This window comes from Macrobrachium nipponense, chromosome 18, assembly GCF_015104395.2.
Source record: "Macrobrachium nipponense isolate FS-2020 chromosome 18, ASM1510439v2, whole genome shotgun sequence".
In the NCBI taxonomy this organism is placed as follows: Eukaryota; Metazoa; Arthropoda; class Malacostraca; order Decapoda; family Palaemonidae; genus Macrobrachium; species Macrobrachium nipponense.
This window is the reverse complement of record NC_087211.1, coordinates 37,676,135-37,695,837: the sequence shown is the minus strand read 5'-3', so window position 1 is coordinate 37,695,837 and position 19,703 is coordinate 37,676,135. Positions and strand designations below refer to the sequence as shown.

Here is a 19,703-nt window from a genome sequence, read left to right as displayed (position 1 = left end):
CTTTTCTTCTCTTCTCAGCATAATCCTTTGTTGTTAAAGGGCCTCCTGCATCTGTTTCCATCTCTAGATTCTTCCTGTTTCATCAGTAAGACCCTGAATTAGGAGGCTGGGAGCGCCTCAGTGGCGTGGTCGGTATGGTCTTGGCATGCCTTCTCGGTGGCCGCGAGTTCGATTCTCGTGCATTCCACTGAGGGGTGAGAGATGTGGATTTCTGGTGATAGGAGTTCACTTTCGACGTGTTTCGGAAGTCACGTAAAGCCGTTGGTCCCGTTGCTGAATAACCACTGGTTCCATGCAACGTAAAAACACCATACAATCAATCAATTAGGAGGCTGGAACGAATTTTTTTTTTTAAGGGGTGAGCGATATATATATATATATATATATTATTATATATTATATATATTATGATATATATATTAAACATAGATATATATGTATATTATATATTTATATCTATATATATATATGTATATATCTATATATATAATATGTATACTATATATATATTATATATATATTTATTATATATATACTATATATATTATATATTATATATCCTATATAGTATATATCTATATTACCCGTATACTGGATATTTTATATATATATATATATAAATATATATATATATATATATATTATTATAAAAAAAAAAAAACAAAATATAATATAGATAGCCAGTGGCCCCTGGAATACACTCGATACGAATTAATCTGATTTGCATCATTATCAACGCTCCAGTATTACCGGGAATCCCTTCCAGCGCTGGAATTGTTGTGAGAACCAAAGGATTCCGGTAGGGGAAGGAATCCTTTTTGTTGGCGGACAGCCGAAGGAGGGAGAGAAGTGAAAGAGCCAAGTGAAAGTCCCGGATGCGGATATCTGATTGAGAATTGGTATGTGGCCTTGTGTCTTCATGGTGAATATGGATAGTTTTTTTTGTCAGGTATTTTTCTTTGGTTGCTAAGCGTACGTCAGATGTCGAGGAAAGTTGTCGACGTTTTTAAATAGTACTTGTAAAAACTAACTACAAAGGAAGGATCCATCGTGATGAAAATTTCAGAACGTATAGGAAGAAATTGTGCAAATAGTTTAAATTTTTGGGAGGACCGTATCAAAATATATATATTTGGGAAGTATACTGATTCCAGCAAGGGTTGGGGATGCCTCTTTGGCTTGTTATCTACGAATCACCTATTCCGAGGTGTTAGTACTAACCACCATATGGTCAAGTTAAGTATCTCTCAATTTAACCAGACCATTGAGCTGATTAACAGCTCTCCTAGGGCTGGCCCGAAGGATTAGATATTTTCACGTGGCTAGGAACCAATTGGTTACCTAGCAACGGGACCTACAGCTTACTGTGGGATCCGAACCACATTATATCGAGAAATTAATTTCTAACACCAGAAAAAAATTCCTCTGATTCCACGTTGGCAGAGCGGGGAAGCGAACTTTTCAATACCGAAATGGTAGGCGAGCACGTTAACCACTCGTCCAACGAGGAATTAACACCGTATGGTAAATGTTAAGTAAACGGCCGCACGAAGATATCGTTTATTAATATAATTTGTTGACCACACAATATATAAAAGGGTGTACATAATACTTCGATCGTCGGGAGCTACTATGAGATTCAGGGTCTCTGTAACACGGTTTTTTGGACTTTGCTCCTTGTCAAAGCATCGGATGTAGCTGAAAGTTGACATATGTATATTTTACAACCACACACAAATTTTGTCAGCATTATCAATAACCTAAACCCGATAGTTTTAATTTTTATAGAGTAAAAATGATCTAGCCGACGCCATGGCCAATGATTACGAGCCAAGAGTCGAAAAACATTCATTACGTAAGCAAGGTAAACAAACACCTCTTGACTAAATGTTGCCCCGCCCATCCACCAGACAGAAATTCCATCGGCTCTGAAACCCAAAGACTTTATGAATGGCGGAACGATACATAGATGTGTGTGGGGTATCAGTGTTAGCGTAGTAATACTACTGTAGTAGTAGTGCCGCAACAGTATAGCAGTAATATACATGAATTAAACGTTTAGACCAACTGCTGGGATCCTTGAGGATCATTTAGCACTTCTTACAACTACTCGAGAAATTAGTTTTTATAGCCAGAAGTTAAATTTTCTAATACAACAATGCCCATGGTAGCCTTCAGTGTTATCCTGAATTATAACAAGGCGAAAGTGGGTGGAGCCTCATGAAGTCACCATTCTGACGATAATTATTGGTGAAGGTTTAAAGCCAATATACGGTACCGGCTATTTTTTTCAGTAAATAGGTAGATAGCCAATAAATAAAATTTGCTTGACATTGGATATAGCAATTATCAAATCAAGCTTGTCTACTATGTTTTTGGTAATTACCAACTATTCCCTACATCTTGTCAATCTGATTGTGACCTATAAAGTAGACTGTAATTTCTTTGGAAACTTATTTTGGGAGTTAGACTAATAATCGAAGTGTTTTTGTATTTATTAACATATTTTGTTGGTTTGTTCATTATGACAATTATCAGTGTAGAGGTTCCAGAGTTCATAAAGGCGTACTGCTTTGCTTGTATTTAAATTTGTATGTCATTGTTGCCAGAGGTTTAGCCTTCGTTACGTATAGCCAATCATCCATCGAGAAAGAGGGAAGAAATGATGTCATAAGTTACGTAACGAGTGCGTTCGAAACCTTTTCTCTGAGTAAGTTGGCCCGTCTTCAAAAAAGGTCACTTTTACATTGTAAGTACCAAATTTATTCAACCTACGTAGTGCAGAATACACTCAAAATTTACGTGTTGATATAATATGTATTCTGAATAAGCGTTATATTTATGAAATGCATAGATAAAAAGATATTGCGAAAAAACCGTGTTACAGAGGCCCTGAATCTCATAGTAAGTAATAAACAGGGCGTCCCGAGGAGTTTCCGCCTTTTTCAGTAGATTCACATCAACCGTGCATTTGACATCTAGGCCAGTCCATTACGACGCTCCTGATTGGCTGTTGATAAGCCAATCACAGGGCTGGAAACTGTCTCTCGAGAGAGTTTACATAGGCAGGATGTATGTGCAATCCCTCCTGAAAGACGTATACCTCAGGAGAGATGGAACATACATCCTGCCTATGTCAGCTCTCGAGAGAGACTGAGAATTTCCAGCCCTGTCATTGGCTTATCAACAGCCAATCAGGGGCGTCGTAAGGGACTGGCCTAAACATCAAAGGCACGGCTGATGTGAATCTACTTTAGCACCTCGGAGTAGGTGATTCGTAGATAAAAAGCCAAAGTAGCTCCGGGTTGGGTCTGTTTAGAGGGTCATGTCTGATACTTCCAAATCTTGAATTTCCTTTTCCTTTCAGTATATAACTGTCGAAGAGGTGTACGAATATGTGCATCGATATGTAAATGCCTCAGAGTTAAATGTTGTTGGCTCAAATGGTACTTACATCAATAAGTGTTTTTTTTCCAGCCTGATTTTTCGCTGTGCTCGTTAAATATAGTTGTGGATGTGAGAGGAAATTCCACGTTTGTCAGGAAGACCTTTGGTTCTAAATAAGAACAAATCCTGGGTTGATCAGAAGTAGAAGTAAATCTCTGTCCAGTTGCATCATTTGAAATCTAGTTGGAGATTTCCAACTAGATCTGAAGAACGCTGAAACCATCATCTCGTCAGCCTAACAAAACTTGCTTAAGTCGAAGCACGATGAGCAGAAAGGAAAGCTTCCTTGAATACAATTAAAGTGCCGCACAGGTAACCGTATACAGGTAGAAGGGCCAATTAAGGTGGCTCTTAGAACCCCCTTGTATTTGTATCGCACCACTCTCGCCTTATATTTGATCCGAGACGTTTTAATTAGAACTGGAAAGGGTCTCCAAGGCACTGGATTCCCTCAGGACCCCGTTCGCTTGTTTGCTGGTTTTATTTCTGAGAGGTCTTTCGTGTTTGTTCTTGGAGACATTTCTATGATGAAAAAAAAAGTCCTTCAAGCACCGGAATCTCTCTGGATCCCCTTCCTTTGTCTGCTGTTGGCGTTGTTTGTATTTTGCTGATTAATGTTTGTTGATGAGGCGCTGGCTGTATGCTAATAGCCATATTAATACTGGAACGAACCATATTCATTCCGTGGGGGGTACTGCCGCCAGTGCACCTCATGCAGTGCACTGTTAGCATTACTTAAGGTCCTTTGCAGCCTGCAACCCTTTGCATTCCTTTAACTGTACCTCCATTCCTATTCTTTCTCTTCCATCGTGCTATCCAGCCTCTCCCAACAAATGTTTCATGGTGCAACTGCGAAGTTTTCTTCCTGTTACGCCTTTAAACGCTTCTACTACCAATCTCCATTACATATTCATTTCAAGGCAAGGTTATGATTTTGTATGAAAGTCTTCACATGAAATACCAGGAAATTGTTACCAATGCCGGGCGTTTTTGCGGGAAATGTCAAGGGAATAAGGACTTTCAAACTGGGACGAACGTCTCCCGTTTTAGTGGTGATCCAGATAGTTAGTCTTTCATCAAGTTTCGTGGAATGTCCTCTTAAATTTTATTGGTAATACTAAACCAGTTTTACAGGGAAATCTCAGGAGAATGCAGACGTAACATCGTAAGGCCCACTAAACTAAACCCTGTGGCAGAGTGGGTTTGCTAGTTCAAGCGCATCTCCACCACTATTCTTAAGCTAAGGGTCGGTTGCCTTGATGCTTCTTCTCCAACTATCCTAATCGAAGCATCTTCCTCCGCTGAACCCCGCCTCTCTAATTGCCCCTCCACTTTATCACTCCATCTAATCCTACTTTATAGCCAGCGGTATTATTTAGTCTAGGCTGTTTCACTCTCCGCAGACAAGAGTTATACGCTTCTCTCAATCTAACACAATGAAAGAGTATAACGTTGACTTTTTCTAAAATTGTTTCTCAAGGTGACACAGCCACATCTACGACAAAGCACAATTTTGAGCAGCTCAAAATCAGAAAAGGCTTCCATCATGCATATTCCCTGGCATCAGCACAGCACGAACATCTCTTTGGGTATGAGGCAGCGGTGCGCGATACGTTATTCCCTGTGGGGGCTAGTGCCGTCAGTAGCATTACTTAAGGTCCTTTGCAGCGTCTCTTCGCCCCCTAGCTGCAACCCCTTTCATGCCTTTTGCTGTACCTCCATTCATTTTTCTTTCTTCCATCTTAACTTTCCACCTCTCATAACAGTTGATTCACAGTGCAACTGCGAGGTTGTCCTCCTGTTACACCTTTCAGAACTTTTTACTGTCAATTTCCGTTCCAGCTCTGAATGACTTCTTAGGTCCCAACGTTTGCCCTTTGGCCTGAATTCTATATCTATCTGTCTGTCTGTCTGTCTGCCTTTACTTTATTATGTAACCAGGTGCATCACCGATGTGGAATTGGAATTGTATGGAAGCGGTCTGCGCCGTCATATTGTGCGTTGTTCCGAGTTTGTATTAAATCATTATTATATAAATAAAATCTCTGACTTTAAAATTCAGAAAATGAAAAAAAACACGAGTAGACGTCATCCAGACCAGAAGTAGGTGTTTGATATTCATGGGCCCTTGACTCAAGACCTGGGAAAAGACAAAACCCTGGGTGCTAACTTTATCTTCATTGTTGCACAGACAGTGGAAGTAGGGTAGTAAACATATATTGTTCCAGTGGCAGTATGAATCCAGGCACACAAGAAATTTCAAAGAAATATCGACCCTGAACTTATATGGAACTTGTGATACACGAACTTCCAAGAATATGGACACCTAAGAAACAAATCTGACACGAAATCTTGAAAGACTTTTGTAATTTCAAGAAAGAGCGTAGCCTTTGCTTGGCTGAACACGACACAGATTATTTCCCAGTGAAGTTTTATTATCAATACGATCATGATAAAATTGTTTAGGAGTATTTTCAGTTAATGCTCTTTAACCAATGTATGGCTGTTTTTCTCTTCTCTTGTAATAATTATAATGATAATGCTCATTATTATTGAAGTTATTTTATTTGATAACCATCATAATAACTATTGACTTCTTATTATTATTTAATAATAATAATAATAATAATAATAATAATAATAATAATAATAATAATAATAATAGGACTGCTGCTGGAAAACTGATAATGTTTACATCAATCAATCAGTCACATTATTTCCGGCAGATCCTCTTTGTTGGAGGCACAACGAAGAAAAACCTAATTTTTGTCGCTTCCACATGATAACGAAATTTCTTCTCTCTCTCTCCCTTCCAGTGCGACAGTGGCATGGGCGTGGACGCCTTCTTCCACGCCATTTATACCCTGAGTGCCAGAATAGTGATCTTGCTTGGGGCAGCGTGCCCTGAAGTCACCGAAAGCTTGGCTGCTGTGGTTCCGTACTGGAACATCGTCCAGGTAAGTCGATTGAACATTTTACGTGAGAGTTAGTGCATTAGCAGTAACAAGACCTATACTCTTGTTTTTTTCCATCTGTCCATCCGCCTGTAGTGTTTTCGCATGGTAACACTGCGTCCCGGGCTTTAAATAGTTACGCTATGTGTAAGTTTTAAGTAAATAAAGGGATATCTGAGTGTACATTTGTATCTGAAAAGTGTTTTAATAATTTACTGTATGCAAATTACACCGTTAATATTCGAAATAGGATAATATTTAAAGCCCGGGAAGCAATGTTACCATGCGCAAATACCACAGGCGGATGGACAGATGGAAAAAAACAGAGTATAGGCATGTTGGGTTTAGGAAACCAAGGACTTGGTTGAAATCACCCACAGCAGTGTGGGTGATGGTTAAACCCAAGAGGTGCTGTGCAACATTATTCCTCTTCTTATATTTTTAATAGTTTTTGGTTTTTATTTTTTTAGATATTTTCCAGTATTTACTCAGTTCCTTGCTGTTTTGTTTGCTTATGTGCTTTGTGGAAATGTTATTGAAATTATTGGAATTTTACGTACACATGAATTTATGTTAGATGATGGTAATAACCAAAATTTTCCCAAATATCTTTAGAGCATTATCCTATTCCTTAGCGCACAGCTAATTTGAAGATATGTAAACAAAGAAGTGTCTCTCACTGTGTAAATACTTCCCTATAGAAATAAGTAACTGGATGGAGAGAGTTCCTCAAGATACGAAAATTTCTCTTGTTTACCAGTGGTAGCGCATTCTATGTATCCTATTTTTATTTTTATTATTGTATTCCGTTTTATTGCTAGAAGCTCGGTCGATTTTGGCACTGAATGACTAAAAACAGTTGTACGTTTGACTATTGACAGTCTTAGCTAAGCAGTAAGGTTATTCGGACGATCACAGGTAGGACATAGGTTTTAATTGTTTCTCTTTAAAAGTCTTCTACATTTCTAATGTATAGATGCAGTTTTTATGAAAGTTCCTCGTTGGACGAGTGGTTTTCGTGGTCGCCTTCATGGTTGTCCGAAGTTTGATTCTCCGCTCGGCCAACGCCGAATCAGAGGAATTTATTTCTGGTGATAGAAATTTATTTATCGATATAATGTGGTTCGGATCCCACAATAAGCTGTAGGTCCCGTTGCTACGAAACCAATTGGTTCCTAGCCACGTGAAAAAAAATATCTAATCCTTCGGGCAAGCCCTGGGAGAACTGTTCATCAGCTCAGTGGTCTGGTTAAACTAAGATATATTTAACTTATGAAATTCCAAATGGTCACGGCACTGTAGTGATGCCAGTGGTGTTAATTTATATCCGATTTACAATTCATAATATTGGTGAAACTGATATAACCTTTCAGTCAACCTTCGTAGAGCAGAATACCCTTTTATTGGGAAAGAGAATGAATTGAAAGGTTTTCCTAGGAAAAAGGACTTGCGTAGAGATTTAGTGTCTGAAGTCTATAGATTGATAAATAAGTATAGCATTTTTGGGTGAAAAGTTTCTTCCAACACACTCTTGAGTAGTGCGCATGCGTGGCCGTGAACAGGAGAATGCTCGTTACAAACTTTATGGTCGAACTGGAAACTTGAGATTTCAACTTTTCCTTGTTGAAGTTTTTACGAAAGATTTTCATGCTTGGAATAGGATGTGCTTTTCATCTCTGCTGAAAATGTGTTTCATTTGCAAAGATAGACAACTTGTCATATTTGAAAGAAGTGCTTCATAAATTTCGTCTCTTCACATATATATATATATATATATATATATATATATATATTATATATATATATATATATATATATATATATATATATATATATATATGAATGGTTCAGTGGATAAAGGTTTGCACATGTACTGTGCAAGCATAGGCAGGAAATGTTTCAGAAACCTGTATAACAAGAATAGAGAGACTGAGTCGATTTCAAAACTAGTTATACGCGACACATTCAGATGGTTTCTATACGAATAATTAGTGACGCAAGAGTTGAGTTTTGCTTTACATATACCTCTGAATAAATTGAAGCATATTGTTGACTTCGAATGCAAAAAAAAAAGTGTTGAGGTGTAACTATTATCCAGTTATGTGTTGACTGAATAATGACATATAACGTAAAGGTATATATGAATATGGTAAAAAACTTTATTGCATTATGAGTGAGAATGCTCTGAGAGGCGCCAGGTACGATTCATGAGTATTTGACTGAGACGGTGACATAGATCGTGTTGGGTCGATGATCTTCAGTTGTATCAAAATTAAAAAGCTGAGGATACAGAAACTGTGTAGGATGAAAGGACCCATATGTCGATCGAGAGTGGTTAGCAGTTGGGAGAGGGCATTGGTAAATTATATGTGATTGATATCGACTTGAGGCTTCTTTGCAAAGGTAAGCAGCAGCTATGAGCTTATGAAAGTTTTTCTTCATTGGGCTGATCTAGATAGAACCGTAACAATCACGATAGTTTTGCTCATCTTTAGAGATACCTTCCCTTTGCCTAATCATTCTTCAATTGATTTGTGGAGATTGCACACGAGTCATTGCAGGAATTAGTCTTACTAGGAAACTTATCCATCTACGATGGGTAATAAAATACAGGTGCAGAAGTAAAAAATTTATATGTACTATTTGTTCAGCATTATTAAAATAAGGGCGATTTTTATACATACCTACTACAGAACCTCTTTGTACACAATATTATCAGTTTGTCTGCAACTTAATTTCAAGTTGGCAGAGTCAGTTGCTCTGCTCATTGCCACATACAGTTGGCCATGCGTGAACATGGGTGACGGCAGAAACACGCCAACAGGATCCAAAGTTGGCCCTGCGACTTGTTTACAGTGAATAAGAAGGCCAGGTTGATGGGAAACTGCCTGCGCCGTAACTGGAACGGAAACTGGTTGTCCGAAGGCATCAGAGGAATCCGGGGGATGAACAGGCGTTTGCCAGTGTGAGGGCCCGTTGCTATCACTGCTTCGATGACGTGGGAGTTTAGCTCCATAACGGTGTACCTCGTTCCGTTGCAATGTCCATTGGCAGGATCGAAATTCCGTAGGAAAATTACCGGGCAGTACTTCTTCAATGTTATTTTGTGCACTGGCAGTCCCGATGGATTTAAGTTATTCAAAAAATCTTGCGGATATTGATGATAATTTTCATCATCTATTGTGTCCGAGCTGAAATATTCGCGACTTTCTCAGGGGAAGTTGTCGATCATGTGCTCGTTGACACTATTGACGACTTCATTGGTTGAAGCTATTACAGCTCGCGAACATAGCCACGACGGGTCCGCATAACTCTCACTTAATCCATCAAAGACAAACTTGCAAATATCAGAAACAGAAGAGGATTCTAGCACAAATTCAGGGCGAACTTCAATCGTATTTCTCGGAGGCTCAATGTACGAACAGTTCCCTGATCCTATGTCTCTGAGATAGGACGCAAAGGTGGCATCGGATGAATTGCGAACTCTCATGTTGAGTGATAGTTTCAGTTCTGTTACTGACTTCCAGATGTATGATGTCTTCAAGGTTGCGTTGACTATCTGTGCTCGACTTCCGCGTTTCACAACGGGAAGAATTTGCTTCCAATCACCAACAAACAGAACGCAGATTCCACCAAACAACTCTTGATTCTTCCTAATGTTACGCAATGATCGATCCAAACATTTGAATAACAGTTTGTCACCTTGGCTGACTTCATCAATTATGATCAAGTCTGTCATCCTGAAGAGCTGTGCACTTGCATGTTAGTCAGACACCTGGCAAGTGGATTCAGGAGTGATTTTGATGGGAATCTTGAAGCGAGAGTGAAGCGTTCGACCATTGTGGAGTAAGGTAGTTGCAATGTCAGAAAGAGCAGTGGCGAATACGACTTTCTTCTCCGAGTGAAGAAAATCTGTTATGGCATTTATCAGGTATATTTTCCCAGTTCCACCGCTTGCACTCAGGGCGAAAATCTTGTGCTCAGAGTTTCCATTGAAAACCGCATTTACTACCGTATAATATACATGTCTTTGTTCAATGTTCAAGGTATCATGAACCTCTACGCTTGATCTTCTCAGACTGTCAGTATCATAGTCTATTTCTTCAGCTATGATTCTTGACATCACTTCGTGAGATACACCAAATTCGTAAAGTAACTAAGTCTACGGGAATAACCAGCCTCGTTTCACGCCCAGAAACGCTCCGTTTCAGGGAATCTCTTCTCACCCCCACCCGCTACAATACAAAGGAGGGGGTTAGGTTGGATGAAACCCCATTACAAACCATCTTAGGGGTCCCCACCATAACCCTGCCAAGTTTCATGCCCATATGACCAGCCGTTTGGCCGTGATTGAATGACAGACAGACAGACAGACAGACAGACAGACATTACGCCCATTATAGTATGATAGGAAGGTTCGGAGGTAAAAACAGTAAAGGAGTCGAATATTCGGGATTAATTTTAGTATGCCATGAATCTTTGTGTGTGTGTGTGTGTGTGTCTGTGTGTGTGTATGTGAGACAGGGCTAGGGAGACAGAGTCAGATAGAAGTAAAGTATGAGAGAGAGAGAGAGAGAGAGAGAGAGAGAAAGAGGGGGCGGGGGGCTGTTTGGGGGACAATCCCACTGCCTTTCTATTTCCCAGGAAATTGCATGCTTTTGGGACGCCGAGGAAATGTTGGCAACTTGCTTACGGAATATCGCTTCCCAATCAATCGATGCTTGAGAAATTTCGTCCGTGTTGGCTTCTTTTTTTTTTGCTTTTTCCATTTCTGTTTCTGTCGTGTGGTAGCATTTCCATTCAGGGTTTTTATTTTCGGGGACCTTTTTCAAATCGCGCATTCCATTCGAAGGACCAAATGAAAACATGATGTGATTTTCGGGTCAACCGAACGTTGCTTGGTGATTGGACCAAGAATAGGCGCGTCACCTGCTCATATGAAGTGGTTGTAAGAATGTTTGGGTGGGGGGGGGGGGTGGGGGGTGGGGGGTGGGGGGCGGGTGTTGGTTAGCGGGGTACAGATGAAGTGTGCGAGTAGAAGAAGAATGTGGTGACATTTTAGTTCGTGTATAATGGATGCATGTGGAAGTGACTGTTCTCTTGTACTATGTAGCTGTAAGGGGAAACGATTTATTTGGTGTACATAGTCACACATTATATGAACGTATGTATGTATACGTACAGTATATATATATATATATATATATATATATATATATATATATATATATATACTATATATATACGTATATATATATATATATATATATATATATATATATATATATATATATATATATATATATAGTATATATATATATATATATATATATATATATATATATATTTATATTTATAAATGAGGACCTACTAACCGTCCCTTATTTTTCACCTATGGTAATGTGTGATAAGCGAATCACGTCTTAAAGCGATCATATATATATAAATATATATACTATATATATAATATATATTATATAATATATAGATATATATATATATATATATATATAATTATTTGTATATATATATATATATATATATTATATATTTATAGTATATTAATAATATATATATAGATATATATATATATATATATATTTATATACTATATATATATATATATATATATATAATTATTATTTATATTATATTATATATATTATATATATATATATATAAATGATAATATATAATAATGTAATTGTTAAATATATATAATTATATATTATAATATATATATATATATATATAATATAAATATATTATATATATATATACTATCTTGAGCACTTTTCTCATGTAATTGACAAGGAAACTCCTTTTCTAATTTTACGATGTCTTGCATTAATATTATCATTGATGAGCAGAATTGCAATGTACATTATAATTACAGTAAGGACCATTTATATTCCTGGCAGTGTTATTCTTTGTTTTTCTACGCATAAATTGCATGTTTGCAGCACTATTCGGCATCATAATCGCCCAATGGACACAGTGATTTATATGCATTACGTGAAACTATGTGTCTATGAATGTTCTGCTCGCATTTTTCCTCCTCCGGCATTTATGCGTAAAGACTAGTCCGCATCAGTGCCTTAAAACCTATCTTATAAGTAATTTCATGATCTGAATGTAAATATTTGCTCTGGACACAAGAGAATAGGGAAAACCTCTCTGCCTTCATAAATTGAAATGAATTGAGAGCTGTATGAAGTAAATGGCATCTGGTAATTACTAGAGCTCATTAAAAGTCACTTACGATGAGGAACAGTTGACATAATTAAAAACTGGAAGAGTTCTTGCCCCTCCCCTGCTGCGTGTCGGTTACTTGGCAGAGGATAAGGAGGTGGTATTTTTGTACAGTTCTTAATAATCTCTTTTTGTTGTATCTCTCTTCTTTTTATGCGTCCCTGGCGAAGGCACCGATGTTTCCAGAGATTCATTATCTCTTTGACAGCAGTCGGTGGAGTTGATTCATTCGCCAAAAATTCTTGTTTGTCGGATGGTTGGATAATCGAGGAGGTCTACTTTCGTTTAACGTGCAGTTTAGTATTTATTAGGTAGACAGACAGTTTGTGTTTGGTTTCTATGCTCTGGGAGAGTAATAAGGACAGGTCAGTGGAAGGTAAAATTCATCTTTATTGTAGTATACCAGTATTGAAGATTGGATGTTGTTTGTGCTCTTGCAAAACTTTTTTACATGTGTTTGTTGTCACGAAAAACTCTCTCTCTCTCTCTCTCTCTCTCTCTCTCTCTCTCTCTCTCTCTCTCTCTCTCTCTCTCTCCTACCGTCTAGCATGTACTTTCTCACGTGCTCCTTCCGTTCTGTATTTGTACAGCACTCATTCCGACATTTGCTGACAGCAGTCCTATTCCATCTTGTCTGTTAGAATAATTAGATTAATTGCTCATGACTTAATAAATCTTAGCAATATATATTATGTTTTTAAGGTACTTTACTTGTTGCCTAAAAACTCCTGGTGCTCTGAATAACAAGTTCACGTCGCTAATGCAAATTCAAGTTGAGTAGCTAGTTTGTCCATCCGTCAGTGCAGTTTTGTTTTTGTTTACCCCCTAATGTCTTGGCAACCGTGCAGCCAACTTTTCTAAAAAACATGTTTAGGGTACTAGTATCAGCAGAGCACAAATATTTATTTGCGTTGGCATTACCAAATCAGGCGTGTTCAAATCGCATTTCTGTAGTAATAGCCTGATGCATTTCCATCTTTAAAGCAGCAAATGGTTGTGTGTGTGTGTGTGTATGTGTATCACATGGGCCGACTCTCTTGCTGCTGCAAGCATTTTTCGTAATTCCTTCATTAAGCAGTCATTCATTTACGCATTAATATCTCAAGACAGGTTTTTTTTTATGAATTAGTAAAATCAACTGTCATGTTTAAAACTAATATTACAAATTTGCAACTCAATAAAGTTCATGTTACAGATCCATCTCTGCTCTGACACTGATATCGATGGATCTTCTTAGATTTTATTAAGTAAAGCATTTCTAGAAAATAGTATAGAGTAGATGTGTACTGAAACAGGAAATATGTTGGCTAAACGCACTCCCTACTCTTTATCTTAAGCATCTTTGTTTGAACTATATTCCTCTTTGTTTATTATTTGCTGTGCTGTGCAGTTGTCGTTTGTTATGCTAAAGTCGAAGTCATTCGTCATTCTAGGCCAGATTTTGTTGTATTAATGCAGTTTGCTCATTTCTTATGAAGTCCCTTGCTTGATGCGTATTTTAAATTTGAGTTCTCTGTTGAGTACCAAGTTTTGTGTGTGTGTGTGTGTGTGTGTGTGTGTGTGTGACGGGATATACGTGGTTCGAACATTTTATTAGAAATAATCACGTTTGGATTGAGGCTGATTTTTTAAATGCAGCCGAGAAAAGTGGAAATGGGGAAAGCAATATCGACTCGAGTCCATTAAGTGATCAAGTCATCGATGCTTTGCAAAAGACAGATATGATGTGATCGAACCATTAAAAGCATCATGGGGAAATATTTGAATTGCATTGATTTATAGTGATTTATGATCACGACTGCGGAAGTGAAGTCTGAAGGGGAGTTATTCATCAAGTGGCATGGGATGTTAATATGACATGACTCTTTTTCTGTCTGGTTAAATTAGCGAACGGGGAGAGAAGAAATGTGGACGAGTTTGTGAGATACGAGAAGCGTTGACTGAGGATCGCGACACTCGTAGTTCGACTAGATTCATTTTTGATAATTTCGAGATAAAAAGAAGAGTCGCCTTGTTTTGGTAGTAGTGTGAGATGAAGCGAAAGTGGAAATATTGATAGCTGAAAGAAATAGCATCGCATTAATATCCGAAGGTAAATAGTAATTGTAATGTAATGTAAGCAAAGTATAAAAACTCTTATCAAGTTTCAAAGGTAGAACAGTGTAAAGGTGATGAGCTGAAATGAATGAATAAGTCAAGCGTTTATCTGAAATGAAAATGGGAAGATTGAAATTGCCGAAATCAGAAGACTAAGGTAATAAAATAATAAAATTTGGGGTCTCATTTGCATGCAGTGTAGACATTGTTGTCTACAAGAAGAACGAGTCATTTGGATTTTTCCGCAAACATTTTCAGTATTAGAGTGATGGATAGATTGGCAAAGCGCGTGTTTGAGAGAAAGGTGGAATCATGAAATGCTACTAGAGGATTGTGGAAGCTAAAATCACGAAGCAAGAGTGAAAGACGAACAACCTGAAGGAAAAATATGATAATTGAGGTCTCAAAAATGGCAGAGAAGCTGTTCACTGAAAGAAAGTAGTGTTCAGTTCTCTCAATTTGAAGTGTTTTAGGAAGTAGTACCAAGTTGAAATGTCAACTGATTATATGTAACCAAAATGAGGAACACTTGTTTCCACCGAAGGGGTCACAGCAGCAGCATAAACAAAGGACATTTGTTTTATGGGAAACTTGAAACCGTGTTCAAGATAAGTGGAAGTTTCTTGGTACGTGTATTGAAGGCCGATCAGTTGTTCCAGTAACAAAGTTCTGCTTGTGACCGTGCCATCTGGCATTGTAGCTGGTTGAGTGTGGCGCTGACTACCATCTTGTTTTTTTATTTTTTTTTTTTATTTTTTTATGTATTTCTGCATCCGCGTCGGTGGTTTGACCTAACTGGGAACAGGATGTTGAATAGGCGAACTCACCATAGGCCTCTGACTCACGTTCGCTGCTTCAGAAGATGGCCAACAACAACTTTTTCATCTTCCTGATGGCCCCGCCAAGGGATAATGCCGTCAGTGCGCCTCACGCGCTACACTGTAGGCACTACTGAAGGGTGTTTTTAGTATTCCTCCGGCCCCCAGCTGAACCTACTCCTAGTTACTTGACCTTCCGCCCGTTTTCGTTATTCAGCTTCACCGTTTAACCGCCAACTGTGACTTTTTAGTGCAGCTGTTTAGGTTCCTCCCAGCGCCACCTTTAGGTCCTTGTGCTACCTCTACTCTATTTTCTGAATCTCTTGACCTTGCTGTCCAACCACTCCAAAAACCCCCCCCCCCCCCCCCCCCCCCCCCCCCCCCTGCCACTCCCCTCATTTCACTGTCTTGATCGCAGAATGGTTAAAAGTGCCTTGTGTAAATTTCATAAAACCAAATCCTTCTGAAAGGACTAAGTTGTACGAGCACCTTGGGAACCTGTGTTCGATAGACCCATCCATTCATTCATTCATTCATTCATTCATTCATTCATTCATTCTTCTTGTAACCAAATGGATGATTCAGGAGAGGCAGCAGGAGCTGGCAAGAGTCACACCCAGTGTCTTTTAATTAATAGTAAGGTCTCTTCCCGGTTGTGTGGCAGCCATTGCATCTCTGATTAACTGAATCCAAACAGATTTGAATTTTAAGATGAGGAGAGACCTCTTAGACGAGAGAGAGAGAGAGAGAGAGAGAGAGAGAGAGAGAGAGAGAGAGAGAGAGAAATCGATATATCGACAACGAATGTACTCCTCCTGAGTGAGAACTTATCGGCCTTTCTTAGAAAAAAAAAAACCTTCCTTAATAAAAAAAAAAAAAAAATACTCTTGATCTCTCGGTCTGCTCATTTTTTTTTTTTACTTTTTTTTCTTATTTATTGGGGTTGGGGGTGGAGGTTGCGACCTTTAGCCAGTTTCATTACCATATTAATATATTCAGGGTGATAACGAGGGCACTGAGGTAACATTTTTGTTCCCTCCTTATAAGGATGAAAGGAGGCCGAGGATGGCAAACCGGGTGAAAGGTGAACGGCGTGGATGAGATGCAAAGGGGAGGTAGATGAAGGAGGCGATGGTGATGATGATGATGATGATAGTCTTAATGTAGATTGTGATCGTGTTCTAAATGGAGATGATGATGATAGTGTTAATGGAGATGATGAGTGTCGGTGGAGATGATGATGAGATGATAGTGTTAATGGAGGTGATGACAGTGTTAATGGAGACGATGATGTTGATGATGATAGTGTTAATGGAGATGATGGTGATGATGATGATGATAGCATTAATAGAGATGATGATAGTGTAAATGGAGATGATGATGATAGTGTTATTGAATATGATGATAGTGTAAGTGGAGATGATGATGATAGTGTTATTGAATATGATGATAGTGTAAATGGAGATGATGATGATAGTGCTATTGAATATGATGATAGTGTAAGTGGAGATGATGCTGCTGATGATGATAATGTTAATGAAGGTGATGACAGTGTTAATGGATATGATGATGGTGTGAATAGAGATGATGGTGATAGTGTTAATGGCGATGATTATAGTGTAAGTGGAGATGATGATGATGATGATGATGATGATAGTGTTGATGGAGGTGATGCTGATAGATGATGACGATGATGGTGACATCACCAGAATTATACATGTGAATGAATAATGTTCGTTTTCGTGATGGTGTTAAGATGATTGTGTTGATAGTGGTAATGATGGTGATGATAGTGATATTATAACTATTAAGTAATCGTTTCGATGTTGGCTGTTAGGAAGATGCTGATGTGATGAACGTCATGTGTGCCGGGTTGATCATGATTTTTATGATGATCGCGATATGTTAAATATTGTTGATGACTACGTTTGTGATGTGATTTGATAAGTACTGATATTGACCCAGTGATCTTGACGATAATAGTGCACGTTGGAGTTGAATATCTTTCATGTGGTTACAAATGAAAATGATTTTGACGTGAGAAAAAAATGTAGATTCATTTCAATGAAAAATGTCGAGGGTGATAAAGAGAGTGACGGTATAGAATATCTTTGTGAGCGAGACAGGTATGGCCTTTCTTTGCTCAGTATTATCATCATTACTCTGACCCAAAAAGCTGTTAGATTGAGGAGAAAAAACGGGACATGCTTAATGCATTATTAGGTCCCCTCCCATGCACGCCAAAGCTGGAAGAAGTTTATTCGTTCATTGTCTGATTGTAGTTATTCACTCATGGCTGATTGTATGTTTGTTTCGAAGTTGAATGGAAGTTATTCACTCATAACTGATTGGTTGTTTGTTCTGTGGTCCTCCAGCTACATCAGATCCGGATGTAATCTGTTATTCACTCATCTTTGACTGGTTGTTTATTGGAATGCTTCATGACCTTTCCCTATCCCCGAAACTTCGCTTCGAGACTTGATAGATAACCTTTCCCCTCGCCTCTCCCTCTGACTGAGACGGAGTCAGATGGAAGTTTTTCGCTCGTGACTCGTTCTTGCTTTTTTTTTTTTTTTTTTTTTCTGTTAACCTTTCACTTCTCCCCAATTTCCTGGAAATCAGAGGAAAAGGAGGGAAGTTATTCAGTCGTGACTACATCCGTCGAGAGATTCCCTATCTTACGGCCCCGTAAGGGGTTAGTGCCGTAGTGCACCCCACGTAGTACACTGTAGGCATTACTGAAAGGTCTATACAGCAGTGTCCCTTCGGCCCCTAGCTGTAACCTATTGCACTCCTTTTACTCTACCTCCGTTCATATTCTCTTTCCTCCGTCTGATATTCCACCCTCTCTAACATAATGCAACTACTAAGTTTTCCTCCTATTATACCTTTCAAACCTTCTTACCATCAGTATCCCTTTCAGTCATGAATGACTTTCTAGATCCCAGCACTTGGCCTTTGGCCTAAATTCTGTATTTTATTCTGTTCCTATCTTGTGGGCTGCTTATACGAACAAGGCCATTTGCAACTATACAACGGCCTTAACCTGTCATGAAACCCAGTGCTATCCAGATCTGTTCTAAGACTGATATAGTTGGTAATGTCAGGTAATTGAAACTTTCGGGAACCAGAGGTTTTCTTGGGAGAGAAGTGAAATAATTTTCCACAGCTAAGAAGAGAAATTTGAGAAGTGCTCTCTTTACTATGGCTGATGTTTATCAGCATGTGAACTTTGAGGTCGTCGTGGATGGGTAACTCAGATAATCTATTCTGCATTAATTTCACTTAGGCATAAGTTATAAGCTGAAGACTTGGGACCCCCTCGAGGCTTCTGTTTTGTAGATGAGTGGCCAGTGCCGTTTTTGTATTGATGCGATCAGGATGTCATACGGACATAGAGACGAACGACATGAATTTGACCATTATCTTGAGAAGGAAAAGGAAAATGGGAGTAAAACTCAAACCACCCACTGTAGTCCGCAGCCCAAAGGATCCGTAAACAACTAGTCAGCCGTATTTGTAGACAGTATATGTCGCCTATTCGCTTTTGGTGAAAAAAAGAAACGAAAATGGTGAACTCGTTCGGAAAGTAGTTCGTCTCACAGGTTAATCTTACATATTGGCGCAATGTAATTTACATTTGTGTTACTGGAGCCACCGCTCAACTACTTGAGTTTGATGTCTGACGATGGGTGCAAATATCTGTCAGAATGACGGGAACTGAGGAGGAAGCGTTTTCCTATGCACAAATTGCAAGTCTTTATTTGCATCCGTATTGTCTCAGTGTTTTAACGTTGTTTAGTTGTAGAAGAAGTCTGTCGAAATCCCGTCATTTATTAAATTCGTTTATTAATTTTTCGAAGACGTCAGATGTCAGTAAAAGAAGAATCGTTGTCCGCGAAGTCTTCTGTAAGGCTTTCCTTTGAGAACCGGAGCGCCTTTTGCCTGATGTTAATCACAAAAGTTAAAGCTTGTTAAAGTTTCATCAGTTTGCCTTGTTAAAAAGTTCAGAAAGGAACAAACTGTAGCGAAATAGTTATACGAGTTAGAGTCGGGGTGAGTTTAGATTAGGAAGGATTTAAGCCAGCACTGGTTCTGCCGAGACTCTTAAAAGGAATGGAAGAGCTGGTGTGGA

General features: G+C 38.6%; 1 protein-coding gene across 1 annotated transcript in view; it reads left to right on the top strand.

Moving 5' to 3' along the window:
- The window catches only part of LOC135196983 (uncharacterized), a 568,012-nt gene that overhangs the window by 158,014 nt on the left and 390,295 nt on the right, over window positions 1-19,703 (top strand). The window contains exon 3 of the mRNA XM_064223859.1: window positions 6,264-6,404. Coding sequence (XP_064079929.1) covers window positions 6,264-6,404 — 141 coding nt within the window. The remainder of the gene's footprint in view (window positions 1-6,263; window positions 6,405-19,703) is intronic.